Source organism: Halichoerus grypus, chromosome 2 (assembly GCF_964656455.1).
Source record: "Halichoerus grypus chromosome 2, mHalGry1.hap1.1, whole genome shotgun sequence".
Taxonomy (NCBI): domain Eukaryota; kingdom Metazoa; phylum Chordata; class Mammalia; order Carnivora; family Phocidae; genus Halichoerus; species Halichoerus grypus.
The window spans coordinates 164173099-164199626 of record NC_135713.1 but is presented as its reverse complement, the minus strand read 5'-3'; the positions used below and the strand labels follow the sequence as shown (position 1 = coordinate 164199626).

The 26528-nt window shown below is 57.1% G+C and overlaps 2 protein-coding genes across 8 annotated transcripts in view; one reads left to right on the top strand and one right to left on the bottom strand.

Moving 5' to 3' along the window:
- The first annotated feature begins 611 nt into the window (after positions 1–611).
- On the top strand, positions 612–5347 carry HIC1 (HIC ZBTB transcriptional repressor 1). 3 transcript variants are annotated; one of them, XM_036091112.2, is made up of 2 exons: positions 612–782; positions 2297–5347. In XM_036091112.2, the coding sequence occupies exon 2, from the start codon at positions 2317–2319 to the stop codon at positions 4465–4467; it is 2151 nt and encodes a 716-aa protein (XP_035947005.1). In that variant the 5' UTR covers positions 612–782; positions 2297–2316; the 3' UTR covers positions 4468–5347. The 3 variants fall into 3 exon arrangements, with proteins under 3 accessions (XP_035947005.1, XP_077924190.1, XP_035947003.1); XM_078068064.1 differs by lacking the exon at positions 612–782 and adding an exon at positions 1102–1161; XM_036091110.2 differs by lacking the exon at positions 612–782 and adding an exon at positions 1668–1940.
- A 147-nt stretch (positions 5348–5494) lies between these two features.
- The window catches only part of SMG6 (SMG6 nonsense mediated mRNA decay factor), a 229584-nt gene continuing 208550 nt past the window's right edge, over positions 5495–26528 (bottom strand). For 4 of the 5 annotated variants that reach the window (XM_036091094.2, XM_036091101.2, XM_078068061.1 and 1 more), the window contains 5 exons: positions 24563–24709; positions 14150–14303; positions 10859–11070; positions 10472–10553; positions 5495–7297 (listed from right to left, as the gene is read on the bottom strand). In XM_036091094.2, the coding sequence (XP_035946987.2) occupies positions 7167–7297; positions 10472–10553; positions 10859–11070; positions 14150–14303; positions 24563–24709 (726 nt within the window). In that variant the 3' untranslated portion in view covers positions 5495–7166. Of the gene's footprint in view, positions 7298–10471; positions 10554–10858; positions 11071–14149; positions 14304–24562; positions 24710–26528 lie in introns of those variants that run through there. The other variant, XM_078068060.1, reaches the window with a different exon arrangement.

The window sequence follows — 26528 nt, the reverse complement described above, 5'->3', positions numbered from 1 at the left end:
ATCCCAGAGAGCCAGGACTCGAACTTCTAGAAGGGGGCAGATGTGTGTTTGCGCCAACATGCGCGCCCGCAGGTGTCAGTGCCTGGAGAGGGTCTGGGTGCAAATGGGTTTATTCCGTGCATACGTAAACCCATGTGGCTGAGTGAAGGTGGGTGTGTTGGGGGTGGGGTGGGTACAAACGGACAGTCCCATCCAGGAATGTCTAAGGAGTCGCCCCCCAAGATCTTGTCTACCTTCTTCTCTCTCACGACTTCCGTAATCTCCCTCCCCCCCATCTACTTGTCCCCAGGGTCCCCCCCCCCCCTTGCGGGCAGGACTTCTCCAAACTGAGGCAATTGTGAGAATCTAGAAATATGTACATGGGAACGTTGAGCTCAAAACCCCAGAGTTTGTGGGGCTCGAAGTTTCGGGGCCTGGGTCCTTACGTGGGCACATCTGGGAGGGTGGCCCTGTGAACAGACCCCTTTCCCGGGTCCAGCTCCGCATCTGTGAGCCTCCAGCCCAACCCAGGTGCGCGCGAGGGAGGTCGCGGCGGTGCCGCGCAAAGCCCTGCACGGCCGCGAGGTGGCGCCATAGCTGCAGCAGCGCGTGCCGGCCCGGGCCGCTCCAGATAAGAGTGTGCGGAAAGCGCGGCGGGGCTGAGACGCGACCAGGACGCGGGGAGGACGGACCAGCAGGACAGACCGACCGGGGGCCCGGCGGGCGGAGGGCAGCGCAGCGCAGCCACGTCCCCCCCTGGATCCGCCGGCAGCCGGGCCCGGGGCTTCCGACATGCCCCCCAGGTGGGTCCTGAGGCTCGGGACCGGGAGGGACAGGGGACCCGGACAGCCCGGTCCTTACGCGTTGGCCGCCTCGGGCGCATCCTCCGGCGCGGGCGCCCCAACGCGGCTGGCGTTCAGGACTCCGGGTGTCGTCCCCTAGAGGACTCAGGACCGCCGGGCCGCTGCTCAGCGCCGGGTTCACGGCGGGGTCAGCGGCCCGGGGCCGGCTCTGCCCGCACATGGGCCGGAGAGGCGAAGGGAAGGGAAGGGGAGCTGGCGGGCGGGGCTGGCAGGGGCGCTGCCCTGGCACAGCTCGGCGCCTGGCAGCGGGGCGGGTGGGGCGCCGGCTAGGAGCTGCCACCGCCACGGGGAGGGAAGCCGGGTCGCGTTGCGGCCGCAGGTAACGGGCCGCGAGGCCCTGCGGGCCAGGCCGGGAACAGGGTGGGCGGGCGGACGAGCCGGCAGGGGACCTCAGGGCTCGGCTCAGGCTCCAGGGCCGCCTGGCTGCCGAAAATTGGGGGCCGAGAGGAAAAGCTGGGAATCGAGGGCCTGGGGCTGGCGCGCTTCTCCCCGGCCTGTCTGAAGTTGGGAAACTTTTCCCCAAGTTTGGGGCGGCGGAGTTCCCGTTGCAGAGGGGGCCGAAGGGAGCTGGGGCGGGAGGCGCCGGGGCCCGCGAATGCAGAGCCGAGGCCGACGGCCGGGGCCGGGACGCGGGTGGGGCGCAGGCCGGGGTCAGGGCCGCAGCCGGCTGTGCGCCGTGCCCGCCCGGGGCGCTGCCCCCCTCCCTCCCCTGGGAGCTGCGTGGCTCCCCCCTCCCCCCCACCTGCTTCCTGCCTCAGCCTCCTGCCCCGATATAACGCCCTCCCCGCGCCGGGGCCGGCCTTCGTGCTCTGCCCGCCACGGCAGCTTCTGCCTCCGCTCCCCGCGCCGCGGCCGCGCCTCGGCCCCATCTGAGGGCCTGACAGCCCCCGGGCAGGGCGGCGCCACGGCGGGCACAGCGCTCCCCTCCACTGGATCACTTCCCCCAGCTGGGGCAACTTCTCCCGAGGCGGGAGGCGCTTTGTTGTTGTTGTTTTTTTTGTTTTTGGTTTTTTTTTACTCGGCTCCCTTATATCCCAGTCGGGCAAACTTCTGGGCCCTGAATGACTTTTCCTGAAGCGGACATTTTCCTCAAATCCGGTAACTGTCTCTGAAGGGGTCACTTCCCCCAAACAGTTTTCTCCTCGGAAGTCCCCAGAGCCCAGCCTGTGTGCCCAGTGGCACCCGGGCCTGGGCCGTGCAGGCCGGCCTGGCCTCGTCTCCAGCAGCCACGCTCGGACGCCCTTCTTCTGGGTCCAGGCCCCCGGCCCAGGCTTGCACACCCGGAGGCCGCCGCCGCCCCGCTGCCAGTGCCCAGGCCGCGGTGCTCGATGCCCCTGCCTGGCTGAGGGCAAGGGGGAAGGGGAAGTTGGGGGGGGCGGGGGAGAAGCGCCCAGCTGGATAGAGGCGGCCAGGGTTGGGTGAGGCGCTGACCCGGCTGCTGTGTATCCCTGCAGGAGAGTGTGCTGGGCAGACGATGCTGGACACGATGGAGGCGCCGGGCCACTCGAGGCAGCTGCTGCTGCAGCTCAACAACCAGCGCACCAAGGGCTTCTTGTGCGACGTGATCATCGTGGTGCAGAACGCCCTCTTCCGCGCGCACAAGAACGTGCTGGCGGCCAGCAGCGCCTACCTCAAGTCCCTGGTGGTGCATGACAACCTGCTCAACCTGGACCATGACATGGTGAGCCCGGCTGTGTTCCGCCTGGTGCTGGACTTCATCTACACCGGCCGCCTGGCTGATGGCGCAGAGGCGGCGGCGGCCGCGGCCGTGGCTCCGGGGGCCGAGCCGAGCCTGGGCGCCGTGCTGGCCGCCGCCAGCTACCTGCAGATCCCCGACCTCGTGGCGCTGTGCAAGAAGCGCCTCAAGCGCCACGGCAAGTACTGCCACCTGCGGGGCGGCGGCGGCGGCGGCGGCGGCTACGCTCCCTACGGGAGGCCTGGCCGGGGCCTTCGGGCCGCCACGCCCGTCATCCAGGCCTGCTACTCGTCCCCGGCCGGGCCCCCGCCGCCGCCCGCCGGCGAGCCGTCCGCGGGCCCCGAGGCCGCGGTGAACACGCACTGCGCGGAGCTGTACGCCTCGGGCCCCGGCCCGGCCTCCGCACTCTGCGCCCCGGAGCGCCGCTGCTCCCCGCTCTGCGGCCTGGACCTGTCCAAGAAAAGCCCGCCGGGCTCCGCGCCTCCCGAGCGGCCGCCGGGCGAGCGCGAACTGCCCCCGCGCCCAGACAGCCCTCCCAGTGCCGGCCCCGCAGCCTACAAGGAGCCCCCGCTCCCCCTGCCGCCGCTGCCGCCGCTGCCTTTCCAGAAGCTGGAGGAGGCCGTACCGCCTCCGGACCCGTTCCGTGGCGGCGGCGGCGGCGGCGGCAGCCCGGGACCCGAGCCCCCGGGCCGCCCCGACGGGCCCAGCCTCCTCTATCGCTGGATGAAGCACGAGCCAGGCCTGGGCAGTTACGGCGACGAGCTGGGCCGGGAGCGTGGCTCCCCCAGCGAGCGCTGCGAGGAGCGCGGCGGGGACCCGGCCGCCTCGCCCGGGGTGCCCGCTCTAGGCCTGGCGCCGCCGCGCTACCACGGCGGCCTGGACGGGCCAGGCGCGGGCGGCGACGGCGACGACTATAAGAGCAGCAGCGAGGAGACGGGCAGCAGCGAGGACCCCAGCCCGCCCGGCGGCCACCTCGAGGGCTACCCATGCCCGCATCTGGCTTACGGCGAGCCCGAGAGCTTCGGTGACAACCTGTACGTGTGCATCCCGTGCGGCAAGGGCTTCCCCAGCTCGGAGCAGCTGAATGCGCACGTGGAAGCTCACGTGGAGGAGGAGGAGGCGCTGTACGGCAGGGCCGAGGCGGCTGAGGTAGCTGCGGGGGCCGCCGGCTTGGGGCCCCCTTTTGGAGGCAGTGGGGACAAGGTCGCTGGGGCTCCGGGCGGCCTGGGCGAGCTGCTGCGGCCGTACCGCTGCGCGTCGTGCGACAAAAGCTACAAGGACCCGGCCACGCTGCGACAGCACGAGAAGACGCACTGGCTGACCCGACCCTATCCTTGCACCATCTGCGGGAAGAAGTTCACGCAGCGCGGGACCATGACGCGCCACATGCGCAGCCACCTGGGCCTCAAGCCCTTCGCGTGCGACGCGTGCGGCATGCGCTTCACGCGCCAGTACCGCCTCACCGAGCACATGCGCATCCACTCGGGCGAGAAGCCCTACGAGTGCCAGGTGTGCGGCGGCAAGTTCGCCCAGCAACGCAACCTCATCAGCCACATGAAGATGCACGCCGTGGGTGGCGCGGCAGGCGCAGCCGGAGCGCTGGCCGGCCTGGGGGGGTTGCCCGGCGTCCCCGGCCCCGACGGCAAGGGCAAGCTCGACTTCCCCGAGGGTGTCTTTGCTGTGGCCCGCCTCACGGCTGAACAGCTGAGCCTGAAGCAGCAGGACAAGGCAGCGGCGGCCGAGCTGCTGGCGCAGACCACGCACTTCCTGCACGACCCCAAGGTGGCGCTCGAGAGCCTCTACCCGCTGGCCAAGTTCACCGCCGAGCTGGGCCTCAGCCCGGACAAGGCGGCCGAGGTGCTGAGCCAGGGAGCGCACCTGGCCGCCGGACCCGACGGCCGGACCATCGACCGTTTTTCCCCCACCTAGAGGGCCTCTTGCCGGCCCGCCTTCGTCGCCGCCGCGTGACCCCGGCCCGTGCCCGCCCTCCTCCCCGTACCCCCCCTCCCCCCGCCGGGGAACGACGGCGGCCGCCGCGAGCAGGCACACCGCGCCCGGACGACTGTAGCAGCCCCGGCAGCGTCGCCGCAGTGGCGGCGGCCCCACCTGGCCTCACTGCTTTGTGCCTTAGCCCGGGGGTGGGGGTGAGGGTGAAACCCCGGGACGGGGGTGGGATGGGGGAAGGGAGATTTATATTTTTGATATCAGCTTTGACCAAAGGAGACCCCCGGCCCTTCTCCGCCTCTTCCTGTGGTTCGTTGGCCCCCTCCCCCCCGGCTCCGTGCTGCTCTTGGAGGGAGGGGTGTCACTGTTGGGGCGCTCCCAGCCCTACCTCCGGCCCTTGCGACCACACCCATTCTCACTGTGAATCTCCCCGCTGGGGTCGGAGCGTCGGGCAGAGTTGGGGAGCGGGGAGGGGACTGAGCCGGCCGGAGGGCCCCCCGCCCCCCGCTCCCGCCCGCCCCGGGACTGATAATGTGAAGTTCCTCATTTTGCACAAGTGGCACTAGCCCCAGGGCCAACCCTTCCCTCCCTCTGGAGTCAGAGGGCTGAGGCAGCCCTGGCCTACCGGTCTCCCACTCCCGCGGTGTCCTCCCCATCCCTCCCTTCCCTGGGGCCCCGGACCATATTTATTGCATGCGCCCCGGGCGGCCCCCCACCCCGAGCCCAGGCTGGGCTGGGCTGGAACGTGGTCTCTTTAGCTCCCTCCTCCCCGTTTGTATATTTCCTACCTTGTACACAGGCTCTTCCAGAGCCGCTTCCATTTTCTATACTCGAAACCAAACAGCAATAAAGCAGTAACCAAGGACCCTGGACCCCGCTGCTCTCTTCCGCCCTGTACAAGGACCTGGGTGGGTGGAGGGGCCAGACATGGCTCCCTCATACAAGTGCAGAGAGAGGCTTGGACCTTCTTCCCTCCCCAGCCCCAGAGACAGATGGACAAAGAGGTCAGGCATGTTCGTAACTAAAAATTTATTAAGGAAACAAAACCAGTGCTGCAAATGGGACAGAAAGGAGAGATGGGTCTCCCACCCACCCAGTCATTGGCCTTCATCCAGGGGAGAGGATCTCAAAGAAGAGACCGGGACCCTGTACCCCAAAGAGCCAGTCTTCTGAGGCCCTTGGGGGACTCATACCCCCAAACCACTGGTGGCTCTCCTGCACAGTACCCCCTCCTCCTGCTATAATCTTGGGCCTCAGGGAGGGTAGCGCTTTGCTCCCATCCTCTAGGAAGCCTGTACAGTCCAGAAGGGGAGCTCTGGGGGATTCCCTCTCTGGTCCCATCAAAATTGACTCCTGGCTCCTCCTCAAAGTCCTGTCTTCCTCCAAGTTCCTTTCATCCCTGTCCCCAGGTTGGGAGAACCCATTCCCAGTAGGAAGCCCCTCAAGGGAGGCTCTGGACACAGGTGCCAGCTAAAGAGGCAACAAAAACCTCAAAGGCCAAAAGGCCCCCGTGTCAAGTTCTTCTAGGGCAAAGCTAGAAACAGTGTACACTCCAGGCTAGGCGATGCCCCTCTCAGGCACTGGCCCACCCTACCCTCAGGCTGGTCTGCAGGAGCCTGGAAGTTTCTCAGAGCACAAGGGGTCTGAGAAAGAGGGTCAGGGCAGGAAAGCTTTATTAGGTTCCTGGCACAGAGAAGGAAGAGGTACCAGAGGAGGTACCAGAGGAGGACGATTCAGATTGGGAACCCCCATGGCAAGGACCTGAGGTGGAGAATTTGAGGGGATTGGGGAGGTAAGAGGGACTAACTAGAAAGGGAAGGAGGCCAAGGAGATGGTTCAGGAGGGAGAGAGGGAGGAGAGAGGAGGGGGGAACTGAGAAGAGTCTGAAGAAATTTCGTGAAATGGGAACTAGAGCAAAAGGAAGGCCAATGAGGGAGAGGAGAAGGCAAAGGCCACCCAGGAAGCAGGAGTCTGAGACCAGATGTCCCTTCCCTCTAGACCCATGACCATCCAAGGGGGAACGAGGGGCAAAGTGTAATGGACCCAGAATGAGAAGGACAGGAAGAAGAGCAGCAGGATGGATATGTGTTTGGGGTAGGGGGTAGAAAAGGTGGGGCCTAGGGCTGCTATTCGGGACATGGTGTCCAGAAGCCAACTGGGGTCCATCAGGGAATCCAGGCCTCAGACACACCCTGCACATTCTCTTCATGGCATGACCAAAGCCTCTCGGGACACATTCATGAGAAGCACAGGGGTTCTGAAGATCATTTCACCTGTACCTGATGGAAATGCAACCCCCTGCCCTGTCTCCAACTGAGAAAGTGGCCGAGTCCCTGGGCTGAGAAGGCCTTCCGCGAGCCCTTGAACTAGACAGAGGGAGGGAGAAAGGCTGAGACCGTGGGCGGCCTATCTGGCTCACCCACCTGCTGTCACTGCAGCCAGCCACCGCCCTGCTAAATCTTGGCAGCCCAGGAGGGTCCCAGCAGCTTCCGCCCGACCCTCAGGAGGGGCTCTGTGAGGAGCAGCTCCCCCACAGCACGGCCACAGCGTGGGTTGGAAGAGGATGGTTTATTGTCTGGGTGGATTGGTGGCTCAGGCACGTGGGCATCGCCGGTGCTACACTGGGCGCCTGGTGGCCTCTCAGGAATGGTTCCATGACGGGGGTGGGCCCCGGTGCGGCCCCCTCAGCCCACCTGGGCCCACGCGAGGAAGGCCGGGATGTCTCGCACAGGCACGTTCCTCGTCAGTGCCTTCACGCGCAGGTTGCGGTCATCTGTCAAGAGCACCACCTCCCGCAGCAGCCGGATCGGCTCCTCTGTAGACGTAAGAGAGCAGAGGGACTTCACTGAGGGCAGGGGGCAGAGGCACGGGCTGCCTCTCCTCCTTCCGAGGGGAATGTGGCCCGGGAAGGGTCAGCGCCAGCCATTTCTTGGCCCTTCTACAAGTCTTTCCCTCACGCACTCAGCGAGGGTACCCCTCCCCTACTGGCTTAGAGAGGACCGTGCTGGGCCAGGGCTGGCCTTCTGCTTCAGACCCCTGCCTCCAGCCCGGGATGGAGCTGCCTCGTGTCCAGAGACCTGCCCAAGCCACTAAGCCTCCACAGACCCCTCTCCCGGGGCGCTGAACTGAGGGGAGTAGAGGAAGCCCCTTTTCTTCTGCTCCTTCGGACTGCATGGCTGGTCTTGGGCTCACAGGTACTCCTCTCTTCCTGTACATCCTCTCCCTCCGAGGCTAGGAGGTCAATGCTTTAGGTATCAAGAGGTAGAAAGCTCAAGATGGAATCCAAAGTGAATCCAGGCTCCCAGAGGTGAGGAGAGGGGTTAGTTCAAGGGAGCTCTGAGGAGAGGAGGGCAAGGGTCCCTGGCAGGGCCGTGCCAAGGTGGCCCTGAGTGAGAGCCAAATGATTTCCTCTATTACATGAAAGTAAGCGATGTAAATGGTGAGAACCTCTAACAATACAGAAGAGGACAAAGGAAAGGAAAAGCCAAAGCCATCCTCCTAGTTTCTCCCTTCGTGTGTCTCTGTCTTGTTCCCCAGGGCTAGATCTATGCGTGCTTCTGGATTTTTTAATGCACATGTGCAAGTATATATCCTTGTTACATAAGCTTTTTTTCCAACAACATTACAATCATACTAGCCGTATTTACTTTATTCAAATTTTATATATCTTCAAGTTCTTTCTATATCGGCACCAGCAGCCTTTGTTCTTTTTAGATGACCTCTTAGCAAGATGTCTTCCACTGCTTCTCCTAATTCCCTAACCTTTTAATGTACTGGGGAGAATTTAAGCCAGGGCCATGTCCCCACGCAAGCGACATCCCCAGCCCTGGTCAGGCCGCTCAGTGGCAGGCCCACCCCTCAGTCCAGGGCTGGGTATTTCCTGACGGAGGTCCGGCAGACAGTGAGGCACAGGAAATGTCCTGCGGGGCTTACTGACTGCGGGGGGCTGGCGGGGCTGGGCAATTGCAAATGTCCAGGTCTGGACCTGAGCAGTTTCAGGCTTGCCAGCTCCAGGCAGGGAGGCTGAGAACTGGCTGTCAGCCTGGGAGGAGTTTGGGGGAAGAGGGAGGGAGAGGCTCGTGAGGCTGACGCTGGTGGGAGAAGGGGCCAGGCGGAAGGAGAAGGGGTGGGAGGTGAGGGCTGCGGTGGGCAGACGGTGGGCAGATGGGGAGAGGGAGGCCACATGAGCAGAGAGGATGCTCTCAGATGGCTCCACGGCCTGGGCCTGGCCCCTTAGGCGTGGGTGGTGCCGGGCTGTGCTTTCTGAGCTTCCCAGCTGGCTGCTCGACGCAGCCCCGCCACTCCTGTCCTGGGGCTCAGAACAAGAGAGTCCCAGGCCTTAGGATAGTCAACTAAGGCCCGGCATTGCTGGCAGGGGTCTGCAGGGGTTTCTGTGGATACTTTCAGACATTTTTAACAATAAACATCCTCTGTTTTGACACTGGTAACTTCACTTTGTTAGAAACCAGAGACTGTCATCTTGTCAGGCCCCATCCGCCATAATCCACATGATTTTAAAATTCAACATCGTTTACACATAAACATTTAGTGACGGTTTCTCTGTGTATCTGACAAGTTAATCTGCTAAGAATTCACACTGACAAATGGGGTTTGATTACACTAGCCGTTGCTGATGTAATTGTGATAGGGGCGGTCCCCAGGATGGCAATGGGTTCCTGCAGGCTGTTTGGGGTGAAGTGGGGGGGTGGGGAGACTAGTAAGGCCAAAGCCAAAATGTGTCTCTGCTAAGAAAGAAACAGCTCTGAGGCTGGGTGGGGCCGTAGCAGTATCTGAACCATACTTCCCAACAAGGCCTTCTGCAATGCCGCCTACCTCTCCCTCAGAAGGTGCCCCTCTAGGAAGCTGCCTGGGAGCAGAGCCCACGCTCCTCTGTTTGGCTCAGCCAGGGCTCCTTTCTACCACTTCACTGCTCCAGGTCTGTCCCTGAGGGACAGAACGTGCAAGCCAGGTGGCAGGACCCCTCTGAAGAACAGCACTTCTGGGCTCATTCTCAGCCCCTGGTGCAGTGACATGGGTGGCGGGAGCAGTAGGAGAGAAGACCATCTCCTGACCAGCCTGGAAGCCAGGGCGAGGAAACTGAGCAGCAGGGAAGAGAGCTGGGCAACAACCACCAGAAGAAAATGACAAGATGTAGTCACCTATACACAGACAGAAACCAAGCGGTAAGAATGCCCACATCTGTAGATGACATGGAGTGAGGATGTCCTAGGAAGAAATGTCAGACTCCTGGGAGCCGGGAGCAGAAAATACCTGAGCCTTGCTGACTCTGAGGGGCTGTGTAGGAAAACATTCTGGATTGAGGATGAGGTGCTGAAGTACCTGGAAGAGTCCCAGGGTGGGCCTTTGGCTCAAAGATGGGACGACTGGCCACCAAAAAGGCCTTGAAAATTGGGCTGAGGGCTCAGTCCTCAAGCTGTCAACTGCCCCCAAAGTGCCACAGCATATGACACAGAGACAGGAAGAAAAGGCCCACTACTCGCTGGGGAAGGACCTCCACTACCGGCCAGATAGAGGGTAAACATTCAGGGATGAACTGAGAGGCTGAGCATGGCCAAGAAAAGGGAGGTGGGCCCTAGGGACCAGTGGGGACTGCCCTCTCAGAGCTGCAGAGGGCTGGGTTCAGGAGACCATGGCCAGAATAAGCTGTACTGAATCATAAAGACATTCTTGCTGTCAGAAGACTCACGGAGGACCCAAGAAAGGAAACGGATGCATGCCGAGCGGGAAAGCTCACTGCCTAGAGCCTGGCTTTCAGGGCTAGGTCCACCCCTAGTTGGCCCAGGGTCCACCTGGGAGTGGGGGAGCTGTGACAGTGAGGTGGGATTTCCAGAAGGCTGGCCTCAGACTTGCATCCAACTCCCGAGCCCCTTCCTAGGGAAAGGCTGAGGATGGGAAGATGGGAAGATGGGAAGGTGGGGGTGGGGGGGTGGGGGGGATGGATGATCCTGAGGCAGAGGCAAAGCTGTACCTTTGTTGGTGGGCATGAAGTCCTTAGCCTTGTCTTTGCAGTAGTGGAGGCAACAGGAGAGGATCAGGTCATCGTTGTTACCCTGGAGGAAGAAAGTGTGAGAAGTGCTGCTGGGCAGGAGGGGGCGCCATTCGGAGGCACAGGTATACTCTTGCGTCTGGGGTCCTGGGGAGGATCACATCCCAGAGTCCCTCCCATACATGTTCTGGTCCTGCTTGGTGGGGTGCGACGGTGACAAGAGTGATCTAGGGTATGAAGAACTGCCCCTCCTGGGCCTGGGTGGTGGCCGCCCCCCCTCAGCTGCCTGGGCCGCCTGAGGTGCCTGAGCTCCTGGAGACCCTGTTCTGAGGCTGCCTATGGGCTCTCCCTTTCTGCCGCAGGTCTTACCAGTTGGCCAGTGATGTCTTCACTGCGGAAGGCGATGGATTCGAGTTCATTGCCACGGCTGGTCAGGGCCCGTAGGCAAGAGTCCCGACTCTCAAATCGCCGCTCGAGGAACTCAATGGACTTCCGGGCCTTTTCCTGCACCACACGGGCATAGCCCCCAGCCCGGTGGTCTGTCTCCTGCCCCTTGGCCAGGCCGTCCAGTTCATTGATCACTGATGAGACACAGTCCCACAAGGTATCATCAGCCTCAGCAACCAGCAATGATGTATGCCTTTACCTTAGGCTCACTTTCCCAGCCAGCCCCTTCCCAGACCACAGACTCCATCTTGCCCCACAGGAGTCTTCCAATGACACTAGAGGAACTTAGGGGGCAAGAAGTGTCCCAGACTTTCCACAGAGCTCTATCTTTCTCCCTCTTCCCCTGGGCCCCACCCTCCTCCTAGAAGGAACCTACAGGGATTTTCTGGAGCTGCTGTATTCAGAGGAAGAAACCTGGCCCTTCTACTATCACATTCCTCAGTTACAGGATTAAATTGAAAGGGCCTCTCAGGAGAGACAAGGGTAGCCACTAAAGGACAAGAGGCACTTCCCCTCATCAGTCTGGATCCCCAACCACAGCAGTTCACAAGGGGCAAAGTTCTATGTCCCATCCCCTGGTAGAGTGCAGGGAGGTCACCAAGTGGGAAGCAACAGTCACAGCCTTACTTGCAAGGACCCTGGTATCCTTCAAACCATGCCCTTGGCACATCTACTCCTCTGATACTGCACGTGTTTGTGTGTATGTGTGTGTGTGTGTGTGTGTGTGTGTGTGTGTGTGTGTGTGTGTCTGCCTGCCTATGTGTCTGGGACACGGCTTCATTTTCTGGTGAAGATTCTTTCCAAAATTCCAGCCAAAAGCCTGAGGTCAAGTGGGAAATATGCACTCCTTGGGGGCTCCGGGAGAGTTTGGGGTCTGAGGCCTCTCCTCAGTGCAGTGATTCATGGCTCGGGGAGTCGGCATGAGCATGCTGTTCCATGGTGAGCCTGGCACTCACTGTCTGGGTATTCAGAGACGCTTTCTGGAAAGGGCCCATGTGGGAACACACACACACACACACACACACACACACACACACACACACACACACACTGGAAAGGGCCCATGTGGGAACACACACACACACACACACACACACACACACACTCCATGCTTTCAGCAACCTGAGGCTGCTGCATGTCCACACAATGTATGGTTGAGGCTGGGAAGTAGTGGTGGATGGGTGTATGGTACAGCAAACAGAACATCAAACACGAAAAACTGGTATTCCATCCCAAAATCTCCTTTCCTGCTTCCAAACTAAACAGGCTTCAAAGGGGAAGCTTGTTTGTGCTTCTGCACCAGGCGGGGCTTCTTGATGCTAGGGTCAGGCCTAAGGAGCAGGAGCAGGTTAAAGAGCACAAGAAACAAGCAGGGAAGGCTGTCGGCTTAACCCTTTGTGCTCTGGACACAGAGCGGGAATGCACGGAGGGAGCCTTGCTGAACAGGAGTCTCCTGCAAAGACCCTGAGAGTCGAGGGCCCCACCCCCCCTCCCCCCCCAAGGTGCGAAGAGGCTGGCCTGTACTTCTACGGGACAGCTGTCATTTCCCAGCATGGGGGGGGGGGAGGGAGGGCGGGGGAGGAATCTATTTATTCTACCTGTGTCCTTTCCTGGGGGTTTGTGCATGTATTTGCTCCCTCCCCACCAGATCTGGCTTTCCCTATTAAACCACAAGCTATCGAGGCCAAGGGCTTGCAGTTCTACCTTTCCCTGGATCCCCCAGGAATAGGGAGGCCGGGCACACAGTAGGGGCACAATAAGTGCTGGGGACCAAGAACCTTGCTAGCCTGGGATGGTGTCTGAGGCCCCTTCCCAGTCTTAGGGAACTCCTTGGACGTCAGCAACCTCTCTCAGTTATACCATTTCCTGACCATTAGCAAAAGCGACCACTTACTCTCTTTCCCCTAAAAATCTCCTGGGGTAGGAAAGCACGGGGACACACTATCCTGGTAGCTACCCTACCCCAGGATGCAGTGAGGGAAGAGGGGAAGCTGGAACAACCTGACAGTCTTGCTGCTCTACTTCTGAAGAACAGAAAGCCTTTCCTTAGGTCCAGAGGCCTGGGTTTAAGAGGTTCTGGCCAGGCCACATGGGGAGGGGGAAGGAAGACAGGGAGGGTGGAGGCGGGACGAGGGCTGCTTCAGTGCCAACATTCTCAGGTGGTGCTAACGTGTTTCCCACAACCCCCCAGGGTTCTATAGCCTCTGCAGGGGCGGATGTTTCCTGCCCTTTGTTTCCACCCTCATCTGGCACTAAGACACTTGGGACTAGGAGGGGAGGCCCAATGGAACATCTTGGCATGGATGTCAGAGGTGGCTTGGCAGGCAGACTGCCAGTCTGGCAGCTTTTCCAGAGGACAAGGATCCCGAACTTGCGCCAAGTGGCTGCTGAGAAGGGGACACTGAAAAGCCAATCACCTCCTAGACCCTCTCTCCCTCCACAGGATAGCCATCAGCTATATTAGCTGTATCAATTATATTAGGAGCCCAGAGCCCAAAGCCCATCCTCAGGCTGACCCACCGCAGAGCTCCAAGAACTAAGACAGTGCCTAGACACTCCCTTGGAGACAGCCCAGCTGGGCTCTTCTGGCCTGAGGGTGGAAGCAAGCTAGCTGGGTCCTGAGATGCTGACCCTGCACCAGCATCAGTGACCAGACAGTGGTAAGGGCCCAAGTGGCAGGAATCCACAGGCATGAGCCAAGGGCTTGCTCTGGAGGGTTTCCGTCAGCCTGGCCTTAGGGTGACACTGGCCAGAAGAATGCTACCTCGAACCAACAGAATGATCATGAAAAGCTACAAGACAATCAGACCAAAGGCATCTAACCACTTCAAAATCCTCCCAGCCTCCCTGCCAGACCACCCAGCAGCACTGCCGTTATCTGCCAGGGCTGAGTGTTTACCAATAACGGGAACCAGCTTTGCTGTTTTACTGCAAGCTTTATAAGGATAAAAACAAGGGCTGGGCTCATGCAGCCTCGGGTAGCTGGGACACAGGAGTCCATTTGCTCAAGCAGTTTAAGCCATGGATCAGCCATAATAATTCGAACTGCTCTGATTATTAAACAATTTTCCTTGCCCCACGCAGACCCTACTTGCCTGCAGATCCTGCCATACACACATAGCAGGGCTCTCTGGCTGCCTGGCCCTGGGGCCGTGGGGCGTGCGTGGGGAGGGGGCCGCAGCACGTGTGCAGGGCTGCTCTGGCCTGACTCACCGATGAGGGGTACCACCAGGATGTACCTCCTGCTCTCCAGCAGCCGTGCCAGACTGGCCAGGTGGTCAATGAAGCCGTTGGTGTCTGGTACAAGGAACAAGGGTCTGATCTCGAGCTCCATCTGCCTCATCTGACTCTGGTCCTCCAGGACAGCCTACAGGGACACAGAACGGTGAGTGAGCCAGAGTGAGTAGGCAAGCGGGTGGATGAGCCAGGGCCCTGACTTCACAGTGTGTCAGCATCCTGCCCCCTGAAACTCTTCCCCCTTCAGAGGGACAGCCAGCCCCTGTCAGGCCCGAGGGACCCCCCGACCCAAGGGCTGGGCAAAGTACTGCAATAAAAATCAACATGGACTAAATGGCCTGAGGAATGGGGTGTGACTAAAACCCTGCCTAGGACAGAGAGGACCCTGATGGTATTAAAAATAACAGGTTTCTGAAAGTAAGACCCTGGGATAAAAGTCAACAAGGGAGAGTCAGTTTCCTTGGATATGAAAGTGGTTTTGCACACATTATCTAGACAGCAAAGACAGGGGTACGGCTTAGTGCAAACACTTTATACATGTATCATTTATTTCAGTTTACTTGACTGTGTAGTTAGATTAAAAAAAAAAAAGGTTACACTCAAAGGCTATACAAAAACAGTGATGCTGACAACGAATTATTAACACCACAGCAGCAGGAGTCCATGAGGTGTGATGGATTTGGACCCAACTCACATGCTTGCAAAGAGCAACACCCAGGCTGATGAGAACCGCCACCACCCACCCTGCAACAGAGTGTTTCCTAAACGTGAGTCTTCGTGTTCTACTTGTGCTCCTTTGCCACAGTTCTGTACAATCTATACCATCAGTTACTTGATGTTTTTCATTAAATGGACTTTAAGCCAACTCACTTTTTTTGGCTTAGCCACTTCTTAAGCAACGATAACCACGGTATCAAGTTTACTCGTGCAAGCTATCCTTCCATAAAAAAAAAAAAAAAGCAGCCAAAGTGTCTCCTGTGCATCCCTGAAAAAGCATGTGACACAGCCCCAGTGAGTGGTCTGCACACCACACCTTGAAAAGCACGTGGCCGAGGCCCTGTCTGATGGGTGTTCACCTCCTTCAGGGCAGCTCCATGCACATCTGTGAAAGCCCGACTTTCCCAAGTCTGACAGAGCCCTGAGTGCCAGAGGCCCTCTGAGATAGGCTCTGGGCACGTCGGTCACTACAGAACATGGTTGCTGTTGTGCTGCTTCCTCTTGTGGGGACCACAGCCAAGAAGCAGAATGATCTGCTGGCATCTGCCCAGTGTGCTCCCCGTGCACAGGGCAGGAGGAGGGCACCAGCACAAACCTGGCACCCCCCTCATAATCTGCCACACACCAACTTGTAAGGACAGAGACACAGGCTCAGGGCAGGGGAGAAGATGTGCGTGCCAACTGAGACGGGTCCCACAGTGCCGGGCTGGCCACTAACAGTCAGTGAGGGAGGCGCTCCGGTTTCGCTGGCAACGACAGTAAAACTGAAAGGGCATACCTCCGAATGCTGGGGGTGGCTTCTCTGTGACCTACTGGGGACCTCTTCCTATGACTAAGTCGCTGCTGCCACTGCCACCACAGCTGGTGGAAGGCACAGGCCACAGGCCCCTGGCAGGCATGAGAAATGCAGCCCAGAGGCCCATTCTGCGCAGTCTTCCTACTGCTCTCACCTCATCAGGGGAAAGTACCCCTGCTGCTGGCCATCTTCCCGGGGGACTCGGTCACAGTCCCTCCCCGTGGGGCTGTCAGCTACAGAATGACACGCATTCCACTCAACTCGGCTTGGGGCATTTTTAAAACAATTTATTTTTTCTTAAGACATAACTGACATATAACCTTGTTCAGCAGCTCGGGCATTCTGTAAGGACGGGGCCTCTGCCCTTTCTCCTCACAGGAGAGCAGCAGCCTTCCTCTTGCTCACTACCCCCGGCCTTGCTGGTCTCTACGCAGCTTTTCCACTGCCAGCAACATTTTTCTTAGTATCATAGGCACCCAAATCTTTGTCTCTCTGCGTGAGAAGGAACACAACAGACTGCGAGAGGGCAGGGGCTCAGGGTCCTAAGCGAGCACTAGATCTCTGCCTCCGCCCCACTGCGACTCTTCACATTTTAGTTTTCCTGCCTCCAGAAATGATAGCCCAGCTCTGGTTTGACTCTAAAGAGGAAATGGCTGCATGAACAAGAATGAGCTCCTCGGACCTTGTACCATCCCACCTTGAGAGAGCTGGCCTTGAAGCCAGGTGGCCAAGGGAGGCTGGGGGCTGACAGCCCGCCTGTGTGTTCTGCAGGCAGGGTGGCGGCGGGGAGAAGCACCTAGGAGCAGGGCACAGGGAAGCTCTAACCGTCTGAGTTCTCTGAGCTATGGCTCAGGGCCAGAAAGGTGAACAAAGGCCACAGCCTCTTAGGGAGGTGGCAGCCTCGTTGGTTCCCCAGGGGTGGGGTGGGGTCAAGCTGTATGAGGGTGGTTGGAGCTGTGCTGCCATCATCCGGTCCCAGGGACGCCCGCAGACAACTTCCCTTAACCTGGCTCTGCCTAGTGAGTCACCACACAACTGCTTCCTGTTCCCCACATGCCCTCATGAGCCTCAGGAGGTTACATGAAGCTGCTCCCCCTTCTCCTGGGGTACCTGTGGGCCTGGGGGGGGGTGTCATACCTGGGTCATGAGACTGGCCCAGTCCCCTTCAAAAGAATGGCAGACCAAGGAGGGATCGGGAGTCCGCAGGCCCTCTTCTGTGGGTGTCTGTGTTTCCGGCCCTCTCTGAGTGGTGCTGTGTGTGTATGTGTGTGTGTGCGCGCGCACACGCGCGCATTTAGCATTTGCCCTCCCAACTTTTCCAGATTTTACCCGTCAGATTCCTGGCAGCTGTGCACGGCGCCTGTGCCGGCCGTCACGTCCCATTCCGATCTCTGGGTCGCACGGTGAGAGAAGGACACAGGATGCGCAGGGAGTGAAAAAGTGATGTCGGTGGGGAGAGTGCCAAGTCCCTACTCACAGCCATGGGACGCTTGGGGAGACGGGGGAAGCAAGCCACTGCGGAGTTCAGAGGCCGGTAGTGAGATTTATTTTTGTTTGTATGAGTAAAAAGCTGCAGAAGCCTCTGGTGGGGGTAAGGGGGGGCTCCACTGGAATGCTGTGATTCAGACAGACTGGCCCTGGCCTGGAGTCAAGTGTGCTGACCCGGAAGGAGAGTTCCACAGGAACCCTCCTTGCTGCAGCTAAGACTGGGCCACAGTGGTCCTTGGAGAATGAACTGAGAACCCAAAGAAAGCATGGATGCTTTGAATCAGATCAGTGGGAATAAGGACCAAGTTGTCATCAAGTGTGCAAGGAAAAAAGAACTCAATTCTGTTTCGGGAAGGTGCTAAGTAACCAACTTTCTCTGAAGTATGACAGCATCTTTGAGCAAGCCGGTGGGAAACTGGGAAAGAGATAATCCACAATAACATCTAATGAGGAAGCTGACAGGCTTGGGAGAAGGGCTCTTTCACAGGTTAAGTTCCTTCTAGACAGTGGGGATGATCTGAGGATGCTGACCCACTAAAAACTGAGACACCGAGAATTACAAATAAAAGGCAACACAATTAGGGTGCCTGGGTGGCTCAGATGGTTGAGCGTCTGCCTTCAGCTCAGGTCATGATCCCAGGGTCCTGGGATCGAGTCCCGCATCGGGCTCCTGGCTCAGTGGGGAGCGTGCTTCTCCCTCTCCCTCTGCCTCTCCCCCTGCTCATGCTCTCTCTCTCTCTGTATCTCTGTGTCTCAAATGAATAAATAAAATCTTAAAAAAAAAAAAAAAGGTAACACAATTAGCTCACACAGGAGCTGTGGAACTTGAAGAACCCATATCATGAAGCAGAGCCACATCAAGAGAAGGCCTTCTTAGGTCTTCCTTCTGCTCAGGGCTCCACAGGGAGCGGGGCTGCTTCCTCCTCTCTCTTGGCTGATGGAGTCATTTATCCCTGGGCCTCTCTGGCCACAGCCATGTCTTCACCAGAAATGAGAAGTTCTGTACCACAGCAAACTTCTGTGCTCACTCTGTATGGGAAAGTATCTAGAAAATGCCTGAGCCACATATCATTAATTTCACAGGTGTCACTTTTCTTTCCTCCTGCCCAGCTCCATGGGTCACCTTCTATAGATGCGGGGGGCGGGGGGAGACTTCTGGGGAAACCACTTGTGGGCAAAGTGGGAGATGGGGAGGGGTGACAGAGAGGACTACTGATTTCTGTAGGACTCATGATACTTACTGTTTTTTTTTTCTTTAATGACATAGGTTTATTTTTGTTTTTTTAAATGAAAAATGGAAATGAAATAAAAAAATAGGAAGAGTTGGTGAGATAACCACCAAAAGTGCAGACAGGCAGTTCCTTCTCGAGCCACAGAAAGCAAAGGGAGCAGATGCTGCACGTGCTACAGAGAGCAGGCAGCGCTGTCTGCCGCCCTTGGGATGGCATGGTAGGCCTCTGCATTTAGTAGGGTGGGCGCTCATGGGAAACTTTCTGCTTAGGATCCCTCCTCTGGATTTTCAGTCAGTAACACAGACCTTAATGTATGTATACTGGCTTTCTTTTTAAAAGTTACAATTAGGATGACTTGCTTGCTACTTATCATTTTATGAGGACTGATTTTATTTTTAAACTAGGCTGTAAGGAGAATGGCCTTCTTTCCTTGTAGTTTCTTTGATAATACCTAGCATAGGGTTTGATATATTGTAGGAGCTCAATGAACTCAAATCACAGAATCTCAGAGTTGGAGGGCATTTTCAAGACAATCTGATTGGGACGCCTGGGTGGCTCAGTCGGTTAAGCGTCTGCCTTCAGCTCAGGTCATGATCCCAGGGTCCTGGGATGGAGTCCCACATCGGGGCTCCTTGCTCAGCAGGGAGCCTGCTTCTCCCTCTCCTTCTGCCTTCCGCTCCCCCTGCTTGTGCTCTCTCTCTCTCTGACAAATAAAATCTTAAAAAAAAAAAAAGAGGGCGCCTGGGTGGCTCAGTTGGTTAAGCGACTGCCTTCGGCTCAGGTCATGATCCTGGAGTCCCAGGATAGAGTCCCGCATCAGGCTCCCTGCTCAGCAGGGAGTCTGCTTCTCCCTCTGACCCTCCCCTCTCTCATGCTCTATCTCATTCCCTCTCTCAAATAAATAAATAAAATCTTAAAAAAATAAAAAATAAAAAAAATTAAAAAAAAAAAAGATAATCTGATTGAATTTTATCTGCTCACTCTTACTGTGAGAATGCCCAAGAAGTGTACCCTTTCCTGATGGAGAGGGAGTGGCAGGGCTAGCATGACACCTCCGAGCTTGCTCTAAGCAGTGCTAGCCTAAGGGTGGTCCAGCCAACAGCCTGACCATTCTGTAGGAGGACAGAACCTTGTGGATGCTGCTGGAGCAAACTGGAGGCCCAGCACCATAGTTTGCAGAGAAGCTGGAATGGGCTCTGGAACCGCAAGAGCAGGGCGGGCGGCTGCCCAGCTCTGCAGGCTGATGTGCTTTCCTGCCCCGGCGTGAACGTGCCCCTGGCCTGGTAGTGCACCGGCTCCCACCCTGCCTCCGACAGCTAGGAGCCAGGGCTGAGTGTCTGCCTTCCGCTAGCTTCCATACAGGTGTGGGGGGCTCTGTGTGTGCCCCATTGTTCCACAGCACCACCCTCCCCCAGCTGGGTGGCAGTGTGAATGGGCTGCAGCTATATTTAGAGTGAAACTCCTGGGGCCACCACAAAGGAGTGACTGCATCTTCAGGAGGGTGGGTGGGCGGGAAGGGGACAGGGGAGCCAAGCTATTTTCAGAACACATGTCACTGCTGGCTACAGAGCAAGACTGTGGCCATAATGCCGAGGGAAACAATAGCTGTGGCCAGAGGAAGAGCCTGTTATGTTTCAGGTGGGATGTTTGCAACTGCTCAGGAAACCCGACCCCGCCCGACAGCAGCACAAATCACAGCAAAGCCTCGTGGAGGCAGAGAGGAGGCGGGGGATTCACAGGGCCAAGATGAGGTGCCAAGAAGCCACGCCTCATGCCTAGAGGCGGATTTTCAGTGACTGCTTTGCCTGAGGGGCCTGATTAGGACTGAGACACCTCTGACCAATTTCCCAGACAAACCAGGTACCCTGCGCTCTGGTCTCTGGACAGCCCCCAAGAATGGCAATGGGAATGAAAAGGACTCGGTCAGAAAGCATCGAGGTGGGCAGAACCGACCTAATACCAAGAGGTGTCTCAGATAACAGGCAAAGCCTGGGCTGAGCCAGAGAGTGTGGCCTCAAAGCCCCAGGTGGGCGGACTTGGCCTCCCAGTACTCAGGGACTTGCCTGGGTGCCGTGGCTCCAGCTGCACAGGCCTGAGAGCTGCCCACACCCCTATTCTGACCTCCATTCGGCCCCACTCACCAGCCTCTGTGCACCGCCGGAAGCAGGGAGGGACAGGGTGCGGACGGAGGCCAGGTCTCGCCTCCCCCAACCCACAGATGAGCTTGGGCCCAGGCGTCTAGGTGGGAGAAGGGAAGTGGGGGCGTGGCCACAGCCCCAGATCTCAGTTGGACTTTATAGTCATCGTGGGGGCCAGGAGGATTTTTTTCAACTCCATCTTCATATCCCCTTCCCCAAACATGTGTGGTTCCTGTTTTGCTGCATCTGTAAAAGGCGCCGGGAGCTGGGGACTTGCCTTACACCTCTCGGTTAACACCCCTGGAGACTGATGGAGTTCAGAGCAGTGTAATTTACAGCCCATCTCTCCAATCTTAATTCACCCGATGCTCCTCTCTTCCTTATTGTATTAGTGTGACCCAGGTACCTGCCAACAATAATGGCCTCTCCAGCTAGGAGCCTCTCCCCCACTCCCAGGACAATTTATACCTTTTCCTTGGGATTTTCCCCCCTTAAATTAAACAAAAAGAGGAAAAATAAGAAAAGGTTAACATGGGTTTGGAGTGCTGCAGCCCCGTGGTTCTGGGCAGGGAGCCAATGGCCCGAGGGCACACACATGTGTGTGCTCTCCCAGAAGGGCCTTCACCGGCCCTGTTTTACAGCCACCTCGGCACAGACTCCAGGGTTCACGCATATGGCCAGACAGATGTGTCTGGCTTACGTTCAAGGCTGGAAAATGAAGAATTATGGAAGTGAAGGGCCCCGGGCATTAAAAGGGGGGGGAAGGAAGGGGGGAATTTTTCCTCTGCTGAGAAATCCTCCTGTGGCTGTGAGGCTGGAGGAAGAAGGCTGACAGGAGGCAGGGCCGCCAGCAGTGGTACATGTGGGGCCTGTTCTTAAAGGGGCCACAGCAACCTCCAGCCCCAGCTGGCCTGAGCAGCCGGCTCTGAAGGAGGTGACAGGGACAACAAGCTTCCCGAGCAGGGGCGGCCGCCGGCACCGGACATCAAGTCTCATACAAGACCTCCTGGTTGCAAGGTACTGCTTGGTGCTGGGGAGGCCAAGCTGAGCACGGTGCTCCCGACAAGGCCATGCCCCCACGGCACTCGCTCCCACGGCACCCTGTACTCCCCTGTGGCAACCACGCACGCTCGCACCTCAAATCGCTGGCTCAGCCATGCACCGTACACTCCGTACACCCTGGCCTGGGGCTTCTTCGGTTCACTCCTGTGTCCCCTGACCACCAGCCTCGCGGATGCTCATCACCACTTATTAAACTGAACTGAAGACACGGTACTTGCTTCTAAGGAGTTCACAGTACCGGCGGGGGGGTGGGGGGGCGGAGGCGGGGAACAAGTCCAGAAATAACTGTAATATGAGACATGATATAAGTATCACAAATGAAGTATAAATCAGTGCCACGGGAACATTGAGCAAAGAGAGATGAATTCCTCCTGAGGGTATCAGGGAAGGCTTCACTGGGGAGAGAAGTTTCATCTGAGGATTTGAAGGAAGAATAGAGTTTCAACAGGTAACAGGAAACGTGGAACAGAAAAAGGGTATCCTGGTTTGAGGGAACAGCATGAACTGAGACCTGAGAGTGGGGAAGGGTAGAGCACGTCAGAGGGCAGTGAGAGGAGAGGACAGTTAGAGTTGCCGTCCAGGTAGAAGGGCCTTACTGTCTGGACAGGCACTGTACACACACTTCCTGAGGTAGGTGCTGTCACCACTTTCATTTTATAGATGAGGAAACAGTTTTAGAGGAGTTAAATAATTTGCCCAATGTCATATAGCTAGTAAGGTTCACTGGGGATAGGAGAAGAGGCTGGAAAAAGACTGGGAACAGATGGGAAAACCTCCAATGCCATGGTAAGGAATTAGACTTTATCAGCGAAGCAAAGACCCTGACGATTTCCGAACAGGGGAGTGGCTCTTCTGGGAAGAGAGTGATAAATGCACTCGAGGTGCACCAGAGGGGCTGAGGTGGACAGGGTCCCGGTGTCATGCGACTCCAGGAGCTGCCATTCACAGACTACCAAGTGAGCAGCACCCCTGGCGTTGTGCAGTGCACGGGCCTCGCCCGCTACAATCCAAGGTGGTACGTGGACCAGCACGGCAGTGGTGGCAACGGGAACAAGTGAGAAGGAAATAAATGAGTGAACAGAGAGGGTCTGATAAGAAATCAGACACATGGGGTTAAAAGCCAGCGAGGAATTTTAAAAGGATTCTCTAGTTGCTACTGTCTATTAAGTCACTGAACAAATATTTGCTGAGTGCCAACTCTGCACACTGAGACTAACAGAAAGTAACAGAAAGGAAGGAGGGGACCAAGAAGAGAATGGTGGTGAGGAAGCCTAGGAGGGTGGTGTGGCCAACAGAAAGGGAGAAGACAAGGGCTCACCTGAGCTTCACTGCAGGTGGAGGGCCTGACGCTATAGAGACGCTAACTATGACAGGGATCGAGACCTGATAAAGACAGGTACTTGGGGACTTCTTTTTTTTTAAAAGATTTTATTTACTTATTTGAGAGAGAGCATAAGCGGGGGGGGGGGGCAGCAGGCAGAGGGAGAGGGAGAAGCAGACTCCCCACAGAGCAGGGAGCCCGATGCAGGGCTCGATCCCAGGACCCTGGGATCATGACCTGAGCTGAAGGCAGACACTTAATGACTGAGCCACCCAGGCGCCCCTACTTGGGGACTTCTGAAAGAACAGTTTCCATAACTGCTGGGTTGAGGGTCAAGACATGGAGGTGGTGAGTATAGATAGTACTTTGGGAAGACTGATGATGAGGAAGAAAAGAACCATAGGACAGGAAGAAAGACAGCTTGAGGATGAAGTTGCTTTGCAGGCCACAACAGAGGGTTCCGTACAGACCCCAGAAGGGCTGAGGAGGCAGCCACACCATGATGAAGATCCGGCAGAGGTATCACACACTTGATTCCAACTGGCAAGCGGACACGAATGTCTCAAGAACAATGGATCCCAACTGGTATTCATTCCCCTTCCCGGGGTAGAGTTCTGATTGGCGTTCAGACAAATTATCAGACCACAGTGACCATTTAAGGAGCACACACTGTGTGCCATTCATCGTGTTGAGTGCTGTACACACACTGGCTCCCGCAGGCCGTATAGCAATTCCAGGAGGTAGGCGCTATTACCACTTCCATTTTACAGATGGGGAAACAGGCTCTGAGAAGTTAAACAATGTGCCCAAAGTCACAAAGCCAGTAAGTGGTGGAGCCCAGAACAGGATCAGGTCTGTCTGACCACAATGCACTAAGCCCTGCACCAAAGGCAGGGGCGGCTGAAGAGAGGATTGAAAACAAGACATTCCTAAAGAGTCCTGATGCTTCCCCATGCTTACAGTCCTTAAAGGGAGGAGCATGACTGGCTCTTCCCTGTCTGCCCCGAGCCCTAGATAAGAGGAAGTGAGTTTCTAGTGCAAAAGGACAGACTTGGGAGAGCCATTAAAAAAAAAAACTTGCTGCAAGGGCAGGTATGGGTCCACAGAGAGCTGATGGTGGAGGAACCTTGTATGGAGATGAAGCAGTTTCTCTCTGGGAGGGTCCACAGTGTCCTGTTCAGAGGGGCTCAGCCATTACACTGGAAATCCAGATAAGCAGACTGTGGCTATGACATTCTCTTCCCTGGTAAGAGGTGTGCCCTACAGAGCATCTATGACCTCTCCAGGAGTATCTGAATAAGGTTTAGGGGAACTTTGAAACCCCTGAAATTGTGAGGAAGATTGTGTATGTGTGGGTGTATATTCACAGATTATCACTGGGGAAGAAGCTTTCATCAGATTCTCTGAGAAGAACCTGCTTCTGCCTCGGAGTCCACGAGGAGGGAGACTCCCGGCACCACAAGGGCTACCAGGATTTGGTGACAGAGAAAGAAAATAGGTAGAACCAGTAAAGGACACTGCAAGACAGTGTCTTCCTGAGAGGGTCCTCTTCATCCCTACTCGCGACTCACACTCCCGTCGTGCACTATACAGCCACCACCCTGATGGGAACCACCCTCCCCAGGCAGGCCCCACCTGGATCTTTTCTTGGCGACGCTGCTGCTCGGCTATCTTCCTGGCCAGAGCCAGCTTCTTGGCACGAAGTTCCCTGATGTCATCCTCACCCCCGCTGCCTTCGGCCTCTGAATCTTCCTCAAAGTCTTCAATCACCACGTCCTCCTCCTTTGGGTGGTGGAGTGGGCCAGGGGAGAGAGGAGACTGTGAGCCCATGGCACCTACCAGACCCCCCTCCTGTGCTTCCAGCGCTCCCAGTTCCATGCTTTTTTGGATCTCCCTTTCAAAGGGCCCCAAGGTGTACACTTCCCCCAATTCAGGCAGAGAGGGAATAGAGAGAAGCTGCCACCTCTCCTTTCCCCACCAACTACTCCCTTTTGCACTCCAGGCTCTTTCCTCTTGGAGAGTCACAGGTCCACACCAGAAGTCACTCACACACACATATACTTCCATGCTTATACACACACTCACCAAGTCAAGCTTTGAACCTATTTTCATTTTGTATCACCAAGGGGGAAAACAACAGAGAATGTTAAACCACTCAATTTAAATCTAATTCCTTCTAATGATCTGATAGAAATCAATTCTGGCCAAGAGCTGGGAGTTAGGCGTAGAAGCTCCCCTGCCCCCAGATGGCTTCAGGGAGCAGATGCTGTGGCTCAGCAGACCTTGCCCTGATTTCTTTTTAAGACCACAGCCTGGCGGTGTGGGGGCTACTGAGCCTCATTACAGGAATTCACATGACATGACCTTGCTCAGCTGCCCTCTCGGGGTCTGGGCAGACTAGGAGACGGCTGGCTGGCTAGCTTCAGGAGCCTCCTGCCAGGCTGGTGGAGCTTTCCCCAGGGATGGCCCTCCCCACTTGCAGCCTCACTCTCAGAAGCCCCCACTCCCCGGGTGGTCCCAGGCTCCATTCCTCACTCTCTCACTTCTGACCTTGGTCAGCAGAGAACATGCAGCTGCCCAAGAGCATGTCCTCTGAGGGACAGGATTAGCATGGGTAACAGAGTGATTAGTAGGAGAAGATTCTTGTGCTTCTACCTGGTTGACGATAATGACACTGATTATGACAATAACAGCTACCATTTACTGAATGCTCACTACTGGCCAGATAATTGGGCTAAGTGTTTTTCACATATCAACTCATTTAATACTCACGATGGTCTCTGAAATAGATGCTACTATCATCCCTAATTTATAAATGAACACGCTGAGGTTTAGAGAGTTAAACAATTTGCTCAGGGATAACAGTTAATAAGTGGCAGAGCAGTGAGCCTGATTCCAAAACACGTGCTCTTCGCAATAAGAGTGGGCAAGAAGCACAGGGCTGGGATCTGGACTCTAGACAGCAAGGCCAGACCAGCCCCGAGTGGCTCCGCTTTGCCAGGCTTCCAATAGGCCCAGCTGGGATGTGTTGGGCACAGTCTGCTCTCTCCTCTAACTGTCCATCTCAAGATGATATTCTGATGGATTCTCTTGGCTGGAAGTGGTTGGTAAAGTGTGTGGGTGGGTAGCTGATGCTCTGTCTTGGGAGCAGAATCTAGGGGGGTAGAAAGACAGGTGTTTTGGCAGCATCCCTAGGAATAGGACTCTCTTCTGCTCATGAAGAATGATATCTGAAGAAACAGAATCACCGCCCCCTTCTTCCTCCCCTACCTAGCTTCAGTGACTCAGTCTTGCAGTTTCGGGAGAGACGGGGGTCTCAACATATGGCTGGAACTGTCACTATCCCAGAAGTCTTAGGAGTCTGGGTCGCTGTCTACACTGACTGGGCATGTCACAACCCACAGGCTATGGTGTCACAGGATTCATTTCCAGGGGGCCCAGCACATGAGGAGGAAGACTCTCTTTACACATTTACTTCCTTGTTCGTGGGGTTAACCTGAACTGGAGTGAGTGGGACAGGGTGGTGACCAGCCCATGGGGGAACACTGCCTCTGCCTGCTCTGACCAGGGATACACAGGGTTATCATGGGGCTTGGGGTGA

Excerpts from the sequence above, each read along its gene's own strand:
- HIC1 (XM_036091110.2), top strand. The coding sequence starts at position 1,904 with ATGACTTTTCCTGAAGCGGACATTTTCCTCAAATCCG. Across the intron at positions 1,941-2,296 it reads GGACATTTTCCTCAAATCCG|GAGAGTGTGCTGGGCAGACG; the intron begins GTAACTGTCTCT and ends GTATCCCTGCAG.